This window comes from Struthio camelus, chromosome 4, assembly GCF_040807025.1.
Source record: "Struthio camelus isolate bStrCam1 chromosome 4, bStrCam1.hap1, whole genome shotgun sequence".
In the NCBI taxonomy this organism is placed as follows: domain Eukaryota; kingdom Metazoa; phylum Chordata; class Aves; order Struthioniformes; family Struthionidae; genus Struthio; species Struthio camelus.
Window position 1 is genome coordinate 7381419 of NC_090945.1, and position 18638 is coordinate 7400056.

Sequence of the window (18638 nt, forward strand, 5' to 3'; positions counted from 1 at the left end):
AGAAGATAAAACAGAAAAACTTCGAGTACGTTAACTTGCCGTGTAACAGCCAAGCTAAAGGTTGGTTGTCATCGTTATACTATATGCAAAGAAAATGCATGGAAAAAATTATAAATGAATGAATGGAAGGAAAGATACATCAAACTCTTTGTGACCAGCTCAAGTAAAATACGATCCAAAACCTGCCTCATCAGCCTACTGACGTAAATCTGAGTCTTCTCACTGACTCCAACGGATTTGGACTTGGATCAGGCTTTTACTTTTCAGAGAAGAATTTGGATTTTATATACCATTTTACTTATTCCTGAGCCTGATTCAGGAGAACTTGCAAAGGTGGCCTCCTGGGTGCCCATCTGATTCTAAACTCCACAGTTCTTTGCCCGTTTCTACTGTTCCTTGAATGCTTTCAAGGAATAAGGCTAATGACAACACATCTCGGTGATGTCTGTCAGTTTATCAGCAAAGGAGAATGCATTCTTTTCGTCCTGTCCAGACAGAATGATATCATTATCACTTTCAAAACCTTCCAACTGAGGTTTGTCCAGAGAGCACTTCTTTCCTTTCCTAACTGAAAACCTATTTTGGTTAAAATCTTTTAAGATTTATTTAAATAATGTTTTAACATGACAGCCTTTGCCCTCTTTTCTTCTGCTTTTTTCAGCTTTTTATGAACAGTTTGCTCTCCCCTCGGTTCCCCAAACCCTCTCCCCATATGGATTTTTCTTTTTTATTTTTCTTTTTCCCATTAAAAATAAGGATCTTTTCTTAAACAGATACTATGTGGGAATAACACTCATGACGTGAACAGTGATCTTGAGCACCTACAGTATTCAACTAAAATGAGAAGCACAGATGTTCAGTGTCTTTAAGATCAAGAACTTAAATTACTGGGGAAGTCGAGCTTATGAAATCTCATCCCAGGGCAATTTGATATGGAAAAGCCATTAGGAGACAATCATGCATATTTACACCCATGAAGAACTCTAGAGATCATCCTGCTGTACGATAGGATTCCCAGACTATACCTAACCAGATTCTTGTCCCAGATGTTTAAAAACTTCCCATGTCTTTCAAAAAACTGTCTCAGAAACCCTAATCCCTCCTGCTGGCCCAGCGCAGCCTTCTCACTGAGCATCGACACCCATCAACACAGCAAACAGAGCATTTTCAGCTCCCCAGATCAGTAACCCTATAGAAGAGTCAAATATTGTAGCAGAGCGGGTGCTTGGTGGCTGTTAAAGTACAGAAGCCCTAACTGCTTCAAAGTACTCCAAAAGCAGCATGCTTATTTTCTTGAAGTCTGCTTTGCTTTGCACAACTACCAGGCACGATAAGTGAGCAAAAAGGCTCCGGGGATGCCAGAAACCACCATCACACATTGAATGAGGGCTCAAACTCCGAGCTGAGCTGCCTCCAGCAACTATTTCCACAAGTACATGACTTTTGGCCACCGCCTTTCTGCTCCTTCGGGTACTGCCATCATTACTTTTAAAACAGATTACCTTTGTCCCGGCTGCACGCTCACACAACGCACACTGACAAACAGCTACATCCCAAGTCACTCAAATGCTGGACCATCAAATCTGGTCTCCAGCCAGGTACAATAAAGTTGAAACCTATTCTTGGAAATGCTGAGGAAAGACTCTGAAGACTTCTCTGAAATCCCTCTCCATCCTGGTGCAGGAAAGCAGTTTTTAACGGGGAAGCACAGTCTGAGGGGAGCAGAGTATGCAGAGAATTATCAAGTTATCAATAGAAGGAAAACATTACCTGTGCAAGAGTATGCTGCAAAGGGAGAGTAAAAACAACAGAAGTTGGGGAGGAAGGACAAAAGGGACACTGGAGGGAGGAGATGAGCACCAGCAACCCTGCGTTCTGCACTCCAATGTGTGCGTCCTGACGCATCCTTTGCAGCATGCATGTCCATGACCTTTTCAGCTGGGGGGAAGAGGGAGCGATCGGCAAGAGGAAGAGCGAGTGACTGAACGTCTAATTGTCATTCTCTGCCGCTTTCTTGATTCAGCTCCCTGGGATGCAGTGGAACTGTGCTCTGAGGGACAAGGCACTGAACACCCGCAGTGACTGGCAGTCCCCGAGGGCCTGCTGGGGGTGCGGGTGGCAGAGCTACACTTCCTGGCTCGACCCGGTGCCCCGGCAGAATGGCATGGAGTTGCATCAGGGCACAAGGACCATCTCAAACCATCCGGCAGCGTTTCTGTCCTGCAAGCTGCTGCCCTACAACATATGTTTGTATTAGCAAGAGATGCCAAGTCATAGAGAGCAGCTTATTCATATGGCTTCTACCCTATTTCAAATATTTATATACTGTTTTCAGAAACACTGTAGAGTCTTGCATAAATCACTTCCATGTTACAAAACCAGGCATCTACAATGCTGAGAAGTAATGTTTAGGAAGAGCATCATTCGCTTTTCAACCTAACAATAACTTTATTGGGTTAAACACGGCAACCCATCATTGCTCAAAACATGAGTTCTTTCTTTTTCATACTGCCAGAGTAATTGATGGTCAGAGGCTAGTGGTTGCGGAAATAATACCTTCTCCCTCTGCTCATCTATCACCTTTTCTAAAGCTGAAAAGATTCATTAAGATTGCTGGGTTGTTAATCCCTGCTGTCAGTAAATGCATTTCTGAGATGTCTTTCTTCTCCAGCGCCAGTTAAAGACAAGCTTGCTTCTTTGGCCAGAAATTTCTGTGAAATTCAAACATCCACGTTTCTCTATGTTCCTGTTAAGGCTAATGACAGGGTCCCCTGGTCTCAGCAGCCTGTCTCAACTAATTGGCACTCGCTGTAAGCACGTACTTGTTAATTCATACTCCGCTATCAAGTTCACGATGGTTGATTTCACCTCACTTCTGAGCAGACATATGCATTTTAAATAATGTTCTCAAATTCAGACAAAGATTGGGACAGTGCATGCATTTTGCATACGTTGTATGATAGTCCTAGTTCCAGGCCATGACTGCATTAAACATTAGGAACAGACTGGTTTTCACATGGTTCTCTATGTAACTCCAGCCTGATCCAGGTCTTTGCAAGGAACAAGAATCATGACTCTACTATTACCAGGGGAGAAATCCACTTCACATTTACTGATGCTGCATTGCACCCTACTACATTTAAATGGTTCCCAGTAGTCATCGCACTCCAAGGAAGGCCTTAGCTACCAGCTGCCCAAAAGAAGTAACTCAAGCTCAGCACTTCCGCTCAGCAAACAGGGCCAGTGCAGCAGAAAGAGCAGGTACCTTTTTTTTCTTTTTTTTAAACTGATCTTATCATTATTAACTGGTGGGAACATACTACTACTACTACTGAAAGACCCTTCATTGCCTCACGGTAGCAGAAAAAGATCAGGTGCTGAGAAATACAGTAAAACAAAAACTTTTGAATTATCCTGTAGATTTCTGGTACAATACAAAGAATCACTGCTGCCACCAATTTGTCAAAATATGGATGAATGATCCACATTTCCCTAATCTCACAGAATGAGGGCAAAGGCAAATGGGACATGTCATAAACATAAAACAACAAAGGAGCCTCGCCTGTCATATGGTACATAAACTCCGTTCCTTACACCAGTGAGCAAATGGAGCCCTACCCGAGTAGGTGGCTTGACCAGTGCTCAACACCACATGAGTACAAGAGGAACAGCTGAACAGAAGTATTCACTCTTAGCACCTTAGGAGCTGCAAATCCCTAAGCTTCCTACATATGCCCTGGAGAACAATCGGATTCTCCAGCAGACGATGCAGAATAAAAGTCTAACAGATTCCTGCACCAAACTTCTGTTGCAGCACAAAGCGCAAAGGAATTTCCCATAGTGGAAATTCCTGTCTTGTCCACTTGTACAGTTTTATTTTAAATATGCATATTATAAGTCGGTGAACAAGGAAAGAAGGTAAGAGACTGACCAGAAATTGGGAGTGAAACTCATATACCGAAACAGGAAAAAACAAACAAACTAAAAACAAATGAGAATGCCTGGAATGCATTACCTTAAAAATGGTGTTCCTAACTTAGAAAATTAACTGAACAAAAACACCCCTCAATGCTGTTTTTGAAATATCTTCTGAACATTACTGTAGCAAATGTAAATACGCTGTCCTAGCTATTGCAGGCATAGGGATAAGAAACGCCATCTGCCTAATACCATTAACTTTAGGTGAGGAAAGGGCATTTCAAAATGCTCAGCCTGCAACTCTGACTCTCTCCCCCTCAAGTGACTTGACCTCTTTAATTACATTGTCAATTAAGGCAACTCAAAGCTGGACCAATCACTGACACGTTACCTAAAAAATCTGCTTATAATGGATTTACCGTGGGGACTCTTGAAATTCATATGGGAAATCCAGGGAGAGCATTTCCATTAATTGTTTTCTTTATACCCCACTCTTTTCAGTCATTCTGGTGTGAACGGTATCTCCCGCATACAAATGGCCCCGAATATTCGGTTATGACCTGAGCAGCTGAATTCTACAGACATTGCACACAGCTCCCACCGAAGGAGGCAGCTCCTACTCCCCCAAGATGGGCGTATATCCCTTGAGCAGCGGGCCAGGACTCTCCCACAGCTCTAGGTATGTGGTGGACTGCGAGAGGGCGAGGGCACACCCAGGAGTCACTCGCTATATGGCATTAGCCAGCTGCACGCCCTCAAGGTGGCTGCACTTTTCACTCTTCTATGCAGCAGACTAACCTAGAGGGGAAACAAAACGAAAGTAACATCCGAGCAGAGCAGCTGTGATTCTTGTTGGCAACACTTTGTTTTACTCCCTCTCCTCCCACTGCAAGTAGGCTAACAATTCGACATGGAAGACGAAGCACCCTGCATTGCTAAGTGCACCCCACGCTGCCTCAGTGTGACATTGGTCAGTCATCATGAACGCTACGCTGCTTTTCTGTTTGCAGGTTCTGGTTACACGTTCATTAGAGGACAGGCACTCGCGAGACAGCCAGAGAAGAAATAAGTATTTCAGAAAAAGTTATCAAAAACTAAAGACTTTTGATAACTCATCCTAATGAGACACCAGTAGCTGTCTGATTTCAGAGTGTAGATGCTCACATCTTTCTAAAAGTAAAGTTTCCTCAAGGTGTCTAAATTGGGCATAAGCACAAAACCAATCAAAATACCCACAAAGCAACAAAAACAAACAAACAAACAAACAAATCAAAGTCCCTCCTCAGTTCAAAGGATACCTGTACCACCTATTTAAAGGCGCAGTCTTCGCTTTATGTTCCTAACTCCTTAATTTCAGAGAAGATGAGTCAATACAAAAACACATGTGCTATCTTATCACTTCACTCATTATGTTTCTGAAGTGTTCACCTTTCTGCTCATCTTCTATATAAGTGCCTATTTTGAAGGGCTTTTCCTTGTGCTTAATGAAACAGGCTGCGGTGGGCAGGGGGGAAGCGTGCAAAGCCTTTCAGCGTGTGAAGATGTGGAAGTTTCCCAGCACTCCTCCTAGCACAAACAGGCAAAGGGAAGGAAAATCAAGTCCTACCCATAAATGCTAACAGGTTTGTAATCCTATAGCATTCATCAAATACATGAGGCAGGAGTTCCCATCTAATTTCTCGGGTATTTCATGTATTGCCCTTCTAAGGAAACCAATCTCTACACAAAGCAAATGATGAAAACAATACTGTCGTGCACACTATAGGCCATCATTCCCTAAAGAGGCTATAAATAGCCATGGATACCATAAATAGGAATCAGCACAGGGTGCTGCTGCAGGGATAAGATTACATTGGTGGAAAGCGGGAAGGCTCACACCCACAGTGTCTGATACCTTGAGGCATTCTAACATCTTCTGCAGAAACCCTTTCAGATCTATGGTTCCTACCCCTCCCTCTATGAAAGCTTATTTCAACTTTAATTTCATCTAGTCCAAATAACTTTCTAATAAAGGAAAACTGGAGAGAAAAGCAGTTGCAGCATAAGCTTATGTCTATTTCTACGAACAAACAAACAGTACATGAACCAATAAAAGCTGCACTATATTGCGATCACTGCTAATACCTTGATCTTAAGCTCACAATTTCCTCAACTTAGAATTCCTATTTTATCTGATGAGCAGTTTGTAACAATGTCCAACAATTTCCCAAACATTATAAAATACTTTAGGAACACCAGATGTCCTGTCAGACTGAAGGCTTCCTTTGTATAGCTGGAGTTGGAAGCTTTTTGGACAGTAATATCTGACAAAACCGTGCCTTCTTGTAGAGAGAACAAACACAGTGCGGTATGTCCTATTTCATTAGGGTGGAGAAATTTTACACAACGCTTCCTAGTTCTTATAACAACCTCACTAACAACAACAATTTAAAAAAAATTATCTTGATATCTAATTTGTTGAGCCGTCTAACTTCATTACTAAAACCTTGGATTCTTGTCTGCATTGGCTAAAGATGTGGCTGGCATTCTTAGCCACTAACAAACTGTACTCTGTACTCCTGCCTCTGACCAGAGCGCTGGGTGCGCGGGGCTGAGGCAGAGAAGATCAGGAAGGACTTTAATGCATCTATATATAGTAGGCTGCTCAACCACTGCTAACCGTTTCGTAGTGTCGTAATATCTTGCTGCATTTCCTGAACTCCTGAATACGTTGAAAAGCTCCGAACCGTCAAAAGTGAATCAGAGAAATGCCCTGTGAAAACGCTTACTATTTATTTAGGTAGAACAGTCAACATTGACCCATCAAATGGGCCAAGCATTTCCTCTGGCTCCATGGGCTTCAACAGCTTGCTTTTACCATGATCCTGCTTGAATCTTATAACGCATCTTGAAGATGTAAGGATAAAGGAATTAAGACTGCCTACTTTCCTGTACCCACACAGTCTCAGCCCAGGTAGAAGAGTGAACAACAGCGCAGATCAGACTACAGAAGACTTAGCAAGTGTAATAGGAACAGGCTTTGCCCAACTGGACAGAGTCAGTAATAGGGTGTAGTCAGTAACTATAAAAGGTGGCTAAAAGCAAAAGAATCGTGCCAGCTGAAAAGAAGCCAGGAAGCAAAATTAGCCAACTAACTACTACTCACTGAACGACAGGAAAGACTTCCAGTTTTCACAATGGACTGGAAAGTGGTTTACATCATGGCAACGTGAAAAGAAGATCTTCAGACACAACTGGAAATTACAGACCACTAATAGTTCAGCTCTGGGAGAAAAGTCTTCAAACACATTTTAAGAAACCCTCTTGGGAGAGCATTCAAAATATCCAAAGTAGCGGATATACCTAGAGCATTCTCACAAAAGTGAGACCGTGCCTGGATTCACAGGCATGCCGTACTGTCATAGTTACTACTGCCAGGATCACCAAGGGAGCCAACGTTCTTATGCTGGGGTTGCTCAGAAGTTCTCTGACCGTTTTTAAGCTGAAAATGAGCCGTGTAACAAGCAGCATATCTAGTACAATGAACTCCCCGATGGGGTGCTAACCAAGAGGAGTTTTTACATGTATAATATTCAATTGAAAGGATATTAGAAGTCTGCGGCAAAGACAGACTTTAGTAATAAGACTTGCAGGTTCGTTCCAGCTCAGAGGCACGGATACGGACATGCAGACCACATTCCCCAGATGTTCTGTATCAGCTCACAGAAAGGGAATTTATTAGCAAAACCAAAATTGTGGCAGGATCCAAACATAAGAAAGCCAAAAAAACCCACACGACATTGTTTACTCTGTATGGCAATTCTTTAATGGCAGTTAAGATTTTACCCAGGAAAAAAATTCGTTAAGGAACGGTCTGGTTTCTTGCAGGAGAAGAGCCCTCTTAAAACATGGCAGCAATCTAGGAAGTACATACCATTTTCTAACAGTGAAAAGCTGGATGTTGTACAGGACAGATCATACCTTTGCATCAGTAGGATCTTTCAGCTAGGTATGGTTATGCACATGAATTAGCACAACACAATTAACAAACTTGTGGATATTCTTTCCCCTCTAGGAAATTTAAATTCAAAGAATATCTACAAGCTAGCTGCAAATACAGTGGTGTGGAGGAGTGGGAAAGGTTGGTGATCTGTGATCAGCACTCCCCTAGCTCTCTAGAGCACCAGTCAGGCTGAATTCAGAGCGCTCCCAGAAACATTGCACTATGTTCAGCTGTTTGCTCTCACGTCTTTTACTCAACTGGTAGACACAAATACTTCTCTCCCCTCGTATCCACTCTCATTTGAAACAAAAAGCTGTACCTCTTCCAGAGTTGCAAGGGATACAGCAAGTTATCCCTTGAGAATCGTCTGTGAGCACATGAAGGATGCTACAAGGAAAGAGATGCTTGACTCACTGAAGCAGACAAATCTTCTGAAGGACTAATGAAAGCTTGACAAGATTTTATCTGAAATAGCTCTCAATTCCTACATACCTTTTCAGAGAAAGCAACTCCCAAACCACACCAAACAATTTAAGTCCATGAGGAGGGGCAATGAGGGAGTGCTTCCTCCTCTCCCTTTAAGTATTGGCATCTAATCCTAGTCCTTTACGTTCGAATTCTTCTAGTTCCTCTCAAACCCTTAAAAGGTGCAATAATTTGTGAACACAAAAAAGCACAGACAGGAATTTGAGAAGCTAAGAGATGTCAAAAACAAAAGACAGAACTGTGAAAGGGATGGAGCTGATCTTCAATACACAGTACTCATCCATAACATCAAAACCCTCTCAAAGTTCACTATGCAATGTATTGGCTTCTAACAGTTTGTGTAACATTTAAAGGGGGGAGGGGGGAAGCATACAACTGAACAGATTAAACTACACAATAATTATTTTCAGATGGACCAAAGACATTGGCTTTAAGACCGAGGGGAACTCTTGGATGTGTCAAAACACATCCGATCCAGACAACTGTTTTCCACCTGCATTAACTGCAACCTGTAGAAGGCAGGGGGAATAGGGGGACAGGGAAATGTCAGTCCCTGGCACAATCTACACAGACTATTAAAGCCACATGAGTACTTCTATTAACACGCAACATCCCACAATATCTTACCGAATTATGTAGTAGAGCTGAGATTTGTTTCCAGTTAAATCAATGCTAACTTTGCCCTTAGTTTGAGGAAGAAAAAATCCCAAACATTTTGAAACACTTCTTGAAGAAGAAAACACTTGGCTAAGTTCTGATCTCCTAGATACATGCACAAATGCTGCTCTTAGCTGAGAAACTGTGTATATGACTGGTGGCATATTTCTGCAAAACATTTACATGTTTTATTTTTCAATGAGCTCACTCAAAACGGCCTCTTTCAAAAGCTTATGTAGGCTACAGTTACCTGGAATACATTTCTAAACAAGCACGCAGGTGTACTATACCTTCTCTATGGACATCGGGAAGCATGTCAGCGGGATGTTGCACCACAGCTGATCTCTTGTACACCATGTGAATTCTTCCCTTTTCCTCATCCATTTGCTTTCCTCTTTCCAAAGGCTCAATGAAGTATTCATCCTTATCAGTTCTGATCATTCCAGCCTGGCGAGGAAAGAGAGAAAGCATACCAATACGTCAAGAGCCTACAGACTTGGCCTCAGGCTTTAAAAACCAACAAACATCATGGTGAAGTATAAAACAGCGTATTACTGTACTGTAAAAACCAAATGACCACTGGGTTTCTTTTGTGTGGACTTCTGGCCAGGTTCGGTATCCCTCCGCATTCTGAGGATTTTTTGCTGGGCTGCAGTTAATGTTCAAAGGCATTAAGAAAAGTTCTTGTCTATGTATGAGACAGATTTCCCCATCAAAAATGCAACTAAGATCAAAGTCATTTAGGAGTTTATCATTTGTATGTTATACAAAGCTATTTTACCATTTAAGTGTGGCATGCTGAGTACTGCTTACTGCAGCGTCAAGTCCCTAACTCGCATGTATTCTGAACCACTTATACGCTCAGGTCCTTCATTTTATTTCAGTAAAATCAGTAGAAGCCATACGGTTTCATACTTAAACACATACACATTGTTCAGTTGTGTAACTATGTAGCTATTGACAATTCTTTAAAACCCTTTATGTCTTCCTCCTGTGCAGGCTGTGGAATGGGTTCACAGACAAGGCATCTTGATGCTTACTACAATTAAACGCACTGAAATAAGTCACACTGTGACTGTGCAAGTCCAAGGGAAAAGAGACTCATGCGCAGGAGGAAAGAATTCTCTGCTGACACAAGAATATAAATCACAGTAAATAATAGAGAAGAAATCTGGCAATACACTCAAGGAAACAGTCACTTAAAAAACCCTTAGTAAAGGCCTTCAGTTTTGAAACTGCCTGTAAGTATAAGGGCAGCAAGACTATACTCTTTCTGGCACAGCTAGTGCAAGAACATCACACAGGGGATAAATAGGCACAGAATATTTGAAAACAGTGGAAAAAGAAACGCAGTAGTGTATGTATTTAGAGCAATCTGTAACTTATTATCAAGGGCATTCAAATACAAAACATGAACGTTTATGTAAAATGCAGCAGAGGAACCACTAACGATTACTGTGCATCTGACTTTCCTCTATAAAGCGTTCTCCCCTTCTCCCTCTTCATGCAGTATGATCATTTCACTCGCCAACAGCTGAATTGCAAGTATACCAATATAGGGGTGGTTCCCCCCCCCCATAGGCACTTCCCCCCCCACCCCACTAGATCTCTGCAACTTGGATGCCTGTCCTGCCATTACGGGAGAGAGATGGAGAAAACGGGCAGGTGCGCTGCGCGCAGGAGCCGTTATCCCCGCACAACCTCTGCCGAGGCTCCGGCATTGCCCATGTTGGTGGGCGCGAGCCACGTGAGAACGGGGAAGCGCTCCCACAGCCGGCCTACGGTATGGTGCGACTTCTGCAAATGCTCTGTCCTGGAGTCGCAGCTCGTGCTCTGCTCAGCTAAAAGCAAAAGTACGCGAAACCGGCTGCTCTCGCTCCTAAATCACGCTGGTGCGTCCTTCCCATCGGTTATACAGCTGTTAGAGACAGTCTTGTTCCTAATATATGATGTGACTCCGGTAGTACCTTAAGGTAGAGTTGTCATTTGCTACTCTACCATGCAAAGGAAAAAGTTTTTGTGACTTTTTTTTTTTTTTTTAAAGTGTTAAAAATCAAATCTGACTGCAGCCAGCCCTGATGGACTTCCTCCAAAAGGTGGAAGCCATGTCAATCTAAAACAAAGCACTTTATCAACAAAATGGCATTCCAATCTTGGCTGCTGTCCCAACAGTTCACTATCAGTTCAGTGATGCATTTCGTTTCCTTAATGAAAACTCATGCGCTGATGAAACTATGGAAGCTAGAGGCTAGACTACGAGTCTAGTTCCTTTGATGCTGCGTAAAGGCTCCCCAGGAAGCCCCAGCTGTGACCAGGGACTCCTGCACAAGGCCTTGTAAGAGCACATTGACAGTGGGGGCCACAGATTTTGGATCTCCGGATCTGAAGGAATGACACAATCCTGATACATATGCAGACTGCCTCGGGGCTCCCCCAGACCAGGAGGGCTAGTTACAGTTGCGATCCCATATTCCAGCTTTGAATGCCATCAAACTCACTGATGACAATGCTACACAGATCCTTTTTGGGAGCAATTGCAGGTTATTATAGCCTAGACCTAAATCATTTGTCAAATACAAGTAGATAGAATTATGAAGGTCTAAGGTAGAGCTTAAAAATTAGTATTTTAATCCAAACATTCAGTCAAAAAAATCACAAATAGTATTTCACCGCTAGCTTTCCCTGCTCCAGCTGTTTTCTTACATCTACTCATCTTTTCAGTTAATATATTTCTTCAAATATTAGTTAAACTACATAAACACAAATACTACATTTTCTCCTTTGTTTTCATTACACAAACAGCAGTAATAACTGAGATTTTTGGCTGGAATAACTCAGGTTAGCAGCACAGATCAGTTTTTCATGTGGCTACTGCACATTATTAGATCGGGAATTAACAAGTGCCTTTGCACGTTAATGGCTGGCTCGCTCGCCATTTTTCTAAGCAAAAGTGAGTTCTGCACCTACAGTCGCTATGTTACTGGTATAAGACCTTATCCTGGCATACAGATTTTGCGTAAATAACCCATTTGCTGTGAAGTTCTTTGCCTATGACTTGAAAGTAGCTCTATGCAAGCAGTGCACCGTGCACAAGTGAAGCTGGGCTCCGTTTTCCAGCTTTAACGCATGCTTTTTCTTTTCTGTGCTAAATCTACAAAGAAGAAAGGAGCTCACAACTGCATTTCTGAGAATGGGCATGCCTTTCTGTGAAAGGCGTCTAAGAACAATTTGCAAGCATCAAATACAATTTCAGCTGCTACAATCCCCCATAAAACACTGTGACAGGCCTAACATATTCCATCCCCCTTAAACTGTAACTCATTAGCTACACCTCAGAAGACTCCTCCTAACTTTACAAATACTGATAACCCTTCCTTATTAATAGCAGACAGAAATAGCTGCTATTTTAAAAGTCTAATTACTAATTAAAAGGACAGTAACCAAAGCGAACACCTCATTTCACCTAATCATGCTAAACTAATCACAAGGTTCCCATGAAAAAAAATGCAAATTTAAGAAGCATAAACATTGAGATAAATGGCATAGATTCAAGGTGACTTGCCATGCAAACACATCTGGCAAAAGAGGCCAGTATCTACATCTACAAAGCATACTCTATCCCAGCTTGTTACTGCCTGGCACGATTACTGCAGCACAGACCAGATTTTTCTTGACAGGATGCACAGCAGTCTCTTTGCCTTGGCTCACAGAGAGCTAATGCAGCATCCGCAATTTAGAATTAACAACGCAACTCTAATCAAGCAGTTTTCATCATTAGAACCACTTCCTTGTTTTCCAGTGCCAAGCTTTCAGTGTGTTCCCAATCTCAGAGCTGATGATAAATTGTTAGAGAACAACTAAAGCAAATGGCAAAGCAGCTGGATCTTAACAGCTCCTTTTCCTTGGTAGATCCCACTTGGGTCAGAGAGTATACCTTATACTGACCTATTTTTTTCCAGCTTTTAGGGCTAATTGTTTATACAGACATAGGGTGCACCGCTACGTTTTCTTCAGCTTTATGGAAGCAGTTAACTCCGCTCATTTCAGTGGATTTAATCTCTTAGGAGGTGCGAGCCCAAAATTGCAAATAAATGTGTCACAAACAATCTCTCAGCAAAATTTGCAAATGGAGCTGAAGGGCTGGACTGCCACCTGGTCATCACCAACATAGGGATCCCGGAGAACTCCGTATCCAGCAGATCCCACGCGAGACCAGCGACCGGACTTTCAGAACAACTAACAACCTCCCTCTGGCGCACCAGTAAACTTGATTAAAAATACACAACCGTCAAATGACTCACATGGGCTGAAGGCAGCGTGCACAGATCCCTTACCAAACACAGCCATGTGCTTTTTGGAGGAACGGTGTTCCCCACATACCCAGGAGAGAAAAGAAGAACCATAGTGGAGACCAGGCAATTGTGGCTTTGAAGTGAAAAGGCCAAACCTAAAGGGCCGAGAGAAGCAAAAAACGTACATGGGTGGAAAAAAGAGCATCAGTTACACTAACAGCAAGATATTCAGTTTTTACTCAGCATGATTTCTCACTTGCTTTCTTCCTCATCCTTTCAACACCTTTCAGCCTTGTTTTACTCTCTGCTTCACTCGCAGAATGGATTTTGCATCACCCGTGTGAAAGTCAACTACACGTCTGCATGCTTTTGAATAATTAATTTGCACCCACTTTTGAGATACTCACCCTTGCTTTGCTTTTACAACAAAACAGTACCAATATTAATATGTTCTGTCTGACGCTCAATACGTAAGAGTCAAAATTAGTAAGGTGGCATTATGTTACAAAGCACATTTTTGAAGGACAATTTTTTTTTTTTTTAAGTATCCAAATGTGTTTCCTTCTAGTGGAAAACGAAACGTACAATCAACAGGAACAGTTCTGCTCCCTCTTAGCAGCCTACTCTCGAGTGTGAATGCAACACCCAGCTCTCTTTCCCTTTTAAAATTTTTTCTAGATTTCAGCAATAAAAAGAACTTGAAGTTTTCCAAATGAAAGGAGAAAGAGGGGCTTGGGTTTATACTGCCCACCCGTAAGCAGTTATCAAATTTTCAATGGAATCATCACCGTAAACTCTACTGCCAACCCAGCATTTTCTTCCCTCACCAGCCAGCAAGAAAAGCAAGCAGGTGTTTAGAGCACACATTTTTAAACGCTCACTTGGAGCGACTTGGAGAGGACTGGAGCAGATTTTCAAGAAAGAAGTATGTAGTGGAAATTTCTTTTTCACAAAAGCACATTTATGAAGCAACACAGGAAGGCATAGTCTGAAATCTTGGAATGCTATTAATTTTACTACTTTTTCTTATAAATTAACAATGTTCAATATTTCCATAAACTGAAGGATGCAGTTTAAATTTGTGCTTCTGTGAAGTTTATCCAGAACTGTCCTCATACGTCTCAAAACATGAAAACAAGAATACAACAAAACTACAAAAAACCAAAAGAATGCTTTGCGGCACCGCGAGTGAGAAGGGCTGGAAATAAATCCGTCTGTTCTCCGTGCTATTTCAACCTCGACCGAGACTCTGGGGAAGTGGATTAAGCTCTCAGCTTTCCTGCAGATTCACTTCTCCCAGTTGTAAAATGGCAGACAGTACCCCTTCACTGCAGGGTATTATACGGGAAAGCTGCTGAAGTTCTGCTTAACATCTTCTGCGTACCCACCGTGCTGCCTAATATCTACAATTTCGTCTTTAATTGACTCATTACCATTAATGCATTTCATCCTTGCAACTCTTCTCGCCCACCTCAGTCCAGAAGTAAGGGTGCACAGCAAACCGAAGCAAAGCCTCTCCACAGAATAAAACAGGAGCAGCAGCAGGAACAGGTCCTGTCTGAAGTCATTCATAATAAAAGGTAACTGAGAGCAAAAGTAAATCTTATCTGACACATGCAGCACACCGCTAAGAATTTTATGGGACAGCAAATGATGTACTCTTACCGGAAAATACACTGATAAATGCAAAACCTGGAAAACTGCATTTTTTTCAAATGCAAAGAAAACACAGACAATAAAAATAAGGGAATTACAAATGATATAAAGCCTTGAGAAAACAACCCACAAGGGCAGGTTAAACTAAGGAATCACTTACTGAGCCAAAATCAACAGCATTTAAGGGGGAACATGATTCTATATAAATATGCATAGGGTATTAGCTGCAAGAGAGGAAAGAGCCATTCATTCAGAGGAATACAACAGAGAACTGTGGAGTGACGATTAAGAATGGATACATTTAACTTGAATATTTGAGGAAACATTATGGGTGGGATTTTCAGAAGTATTTTAGGAAGTTAAATGCCCCATTTCTAGTGCTTTTCAATGAGGGCAGGTTGTTCCAACTCTCAGGTGTGTTTTGAAAAGCCCACCCTCAAACGTCAGAAAGTGAAAGAGTTTGTTTAGCAAGGTAGCGGAACCACAGTAACTGCCATAATCAAAGCTAGTACTGCCAATGCTCGCCACAAAGGGCGACTTGAGAGTAGGAAATGCTTTGGGTGTGTAATGTCTATGGTGCGTTTATTTTAAGAAAGAAACCTATGACCTCTCATCGCACACTGAATAAGAAGAGGTCAGTTAATGCTCTCACCTTTTGCTGCCAGCCTTCCCTGCCCACTTCTGTTGGCAAGTAAATTCTATTTTCCTTCTTACTGTCCTCTCGCGCTCTAGAGGCCTTCCCCACAAAAAGCACAAGCTACATTGTTTTCTCAGGCTAATCCCTCCACAAAATACTCCTTTTTCTAATTGCCTATGAAAAAAAGCTTAACAAAAGTTACGTTTCTAAAGTACCGAGACCTCTATCTACTGTAGCCATCAATAATGGCTTACTGTTCCCGTGTACTGTCCTCTCTGCGTCTGTTTCCTCCTGTCTCATACTTACGTCTATGAACTCTTCAAAGCAGGGGCTGTCTTTACGTTCTGTGTTTTACAGCATCTAGCCCAGTAGGACACTAGATCCATCGACAGATACTGGTATAACCCAAATACACCACAGGCACATTGGCAAATTGAAATCGAGCATTACATGTGTTTATAGCTGCGTACAAATGCTTGAAAAAAAAAAAATGACTCTTTAATGGGAACTACTAAAAAGATATAATGAAAATGATTAAAGGAGTCTATTTTTAGATCAGATCAAAGTATGCACGCTATATTAGTAGCATCTGTTGGATCTTCTAGCTACATCAAAGTGTACCGGTTTACAGCTAAAGGAACTGCAAATACAGAACTTTTGGCCATGTCGGGAGTAGGAATAAAGGGAGTACAAGCAGTTAGACTCTGGGATAATCTAGCACCAATTCACGACTTTTCCTCATCTCATGCAACAGTGGCCCTGGCAGCTCCCAAGGGAAGAGAGCAGCAAGCAGCACATGCCTGTGGTGACCTCCCCTGCTCAACCAACCAGTTTTATGTTTCAGTGAGAAGGACTCAAAGTTGGGGGCAGGGAGGGAAACCAAACCAGGGAATATTAAAGGCATAGCTAAGAGAAATTTCCCATTTTTCAGCTGGGGCTGTAAAGGTTCAGGATGCATTTCCCTAACACTATTTGCAAAGAGCAGCTATGTGAAACTGAAGCCAGTTGCGACATGCCTCTAGACGCCAGCATCATTATCCCCATGAACTCTACACACTTTCTACCACAACGGTTTCTGTGCTGCCCATTTTCATATCACTAAAAATGCTTACTTTTAAGGTGAGAGGCACACTATTACAGCTACTTTAACAAACTTAACTATTTTCCATTGGCTTCATTTTAAAGGCAATAAGAGATCCCCTTCAATGAGTGCATGGTATGGTAATAATTTTCAGAAAAGGTAGCTTTCATTCAAAAAGCTTTTGTGCCTTTACTATCATTTATCTACTACTATTTATCATTATTATCAAAGTATATCATCTTCACAATATTAGATTTCACAATATTAGATTTCAGTTGATAGCTGTATTTTGAAAACCCTGGAGTCACGTGCTTTTTTTTTTTTTTTTTTTTTTTTAAGGTCATAATGAATCTACCGCAGAGAAGGTAATAGATCAGTTATGTTCTTAAATTGCCCGTAGTGCTATATTACTTTACAGAAATAATTTTTAAAATATTAACATGCTACTCTGGGGAGCTAAGGTGTTAATTAGCAGTTGTTTCTCCTAAGTCAGCTTTGAATGGTGAGAGAACTGAACATGCAAGGCTGCCTTAACCAAACCAGAAATACAATTTTAAAATACTTATGCATTGTGAGATGGTCGCTCCCAGACCAATGTGGCATATGTAGGAGTAAAGTGTAAAGACATAAAGACTAAGAGTAGCTTTGTTGCCAAGTGCTTTTTTTTTTTTTCCCCTTCTTTCTCCTTTCCCTCAAATCTTTTGGTTTTTCACTCAGGGGAGAAAGAAAAATCAGATCTAAAATGTCCCTCCCAAGGAGAAGTGGTTGCTCACACCCCATCCTGCTCATTGTATTTCACTAAAACTTTTCTAACCAACTCCTTTGTCTCCAGATTGTTCCAGACTTACAACCACTGCAATTTTTTTTTTTTTAAACGGTTGTACTTTTCTGCTCCCAACTAGAAACTAGGAGCAATATGTAAGTACTTTTCTGGCACTTAATTGGGATTACTGATTTAATAAAAGTCTTTTACAAATTGAGGACGAACAGCACTACATTGAAGGAGATATGCCAGATCTAGTAGGTCAGAAACGGCTCTGCAGACTGACTTGTAAATACCTGTTCCACAGCGTTCTGGGTGCTTAACATGGGTCTTCAATGGATAAACATCAAATGTCACTCTCTTCTGACAACATTAAGTGCACAAATACACTACAAATCATGCTGATTAGCTTTGCATTCCTCTATACAAGTTCACGCTCTTAGATTAAATGCCTTACGTGTCTGCTTTCAGCTGCCTTTATGAAGACACAGAGCCATGGCGCTACACTCAATACAACAACTAGGGAGACAAAGACCTTCACGGCATCTTGAAGTCAAATGTGTATTTGATGTAGCTTTCACGCAGCTCACCATTATATAGGCTTTTAGCAAAACAGTAACTGCTTCACATGAATAAACATTACAGACCTGCTCTTACTGCACCCATGGTGTAAAACTTAACAATTTTTAAAAATGTCAGTCATCCAATGCATAATTGATTACACTGCACCTTGAGGGATACATGATCAATAGAGCGTCACTGCATTCCCCTACACAGGAATCTTCATTTATATTACAGGCATCTTTTATCCATCTTAAGATACTGACATCCTTCTGTAATAAAGAGAGTAATCCAGAAATACCACATTTGCATTTTTACGGGAAGAACTGAAATAGTAGAGGCTAACAGCTTACAAAATTGGAATTTAAGATGTAATTCAAGGCTCTGCATGCTCTTCTAAATGAAGTAGGCTGTCAATGATACAAGAAGCAGACTAACAAGCAGGCTGGAGTTGGCTCGGCAGAAAGAGGTTGCCTGCGTGAAGTCAGGCTACAGAATAGTCATTGACAGGAGACCAACAAACTACCAAAAGCAAAACATCAGCAAAAGGCACAGGGATCTGAGGATACAAACCCACCTTCCCTCTAGAAGAAAGTTCCAACCCT

General features: G+C 41.6%; 1 protein-coding gene across 3 annotated transcripts in view; it reads right to left on the minus strand.

Annotated features, from left to right (window-relative positions):
- Positions 1 to 18638, minus strand: part of ADAMTS3 (ADAM metallopeptidase with thrombospondin type 1 motif 3) — a 140588-nt gene that overhangs the window by 83855 nt on the left and 38095 nt on the right. For all 3 annotated transcript variants that reach the window (XM_009683831.2, XM_068941297.1, XM_009683832.2), the window contains one exon: positions 9334 to 9490. In XM_009683831.2, coding sequence (XP_009682126.2) covers positions 9334 to 9490 — 157 coding nt within the window. The remainder of the gene's footprint in view (positions 1 to 9333; positions 9491 to 18638) is intronic.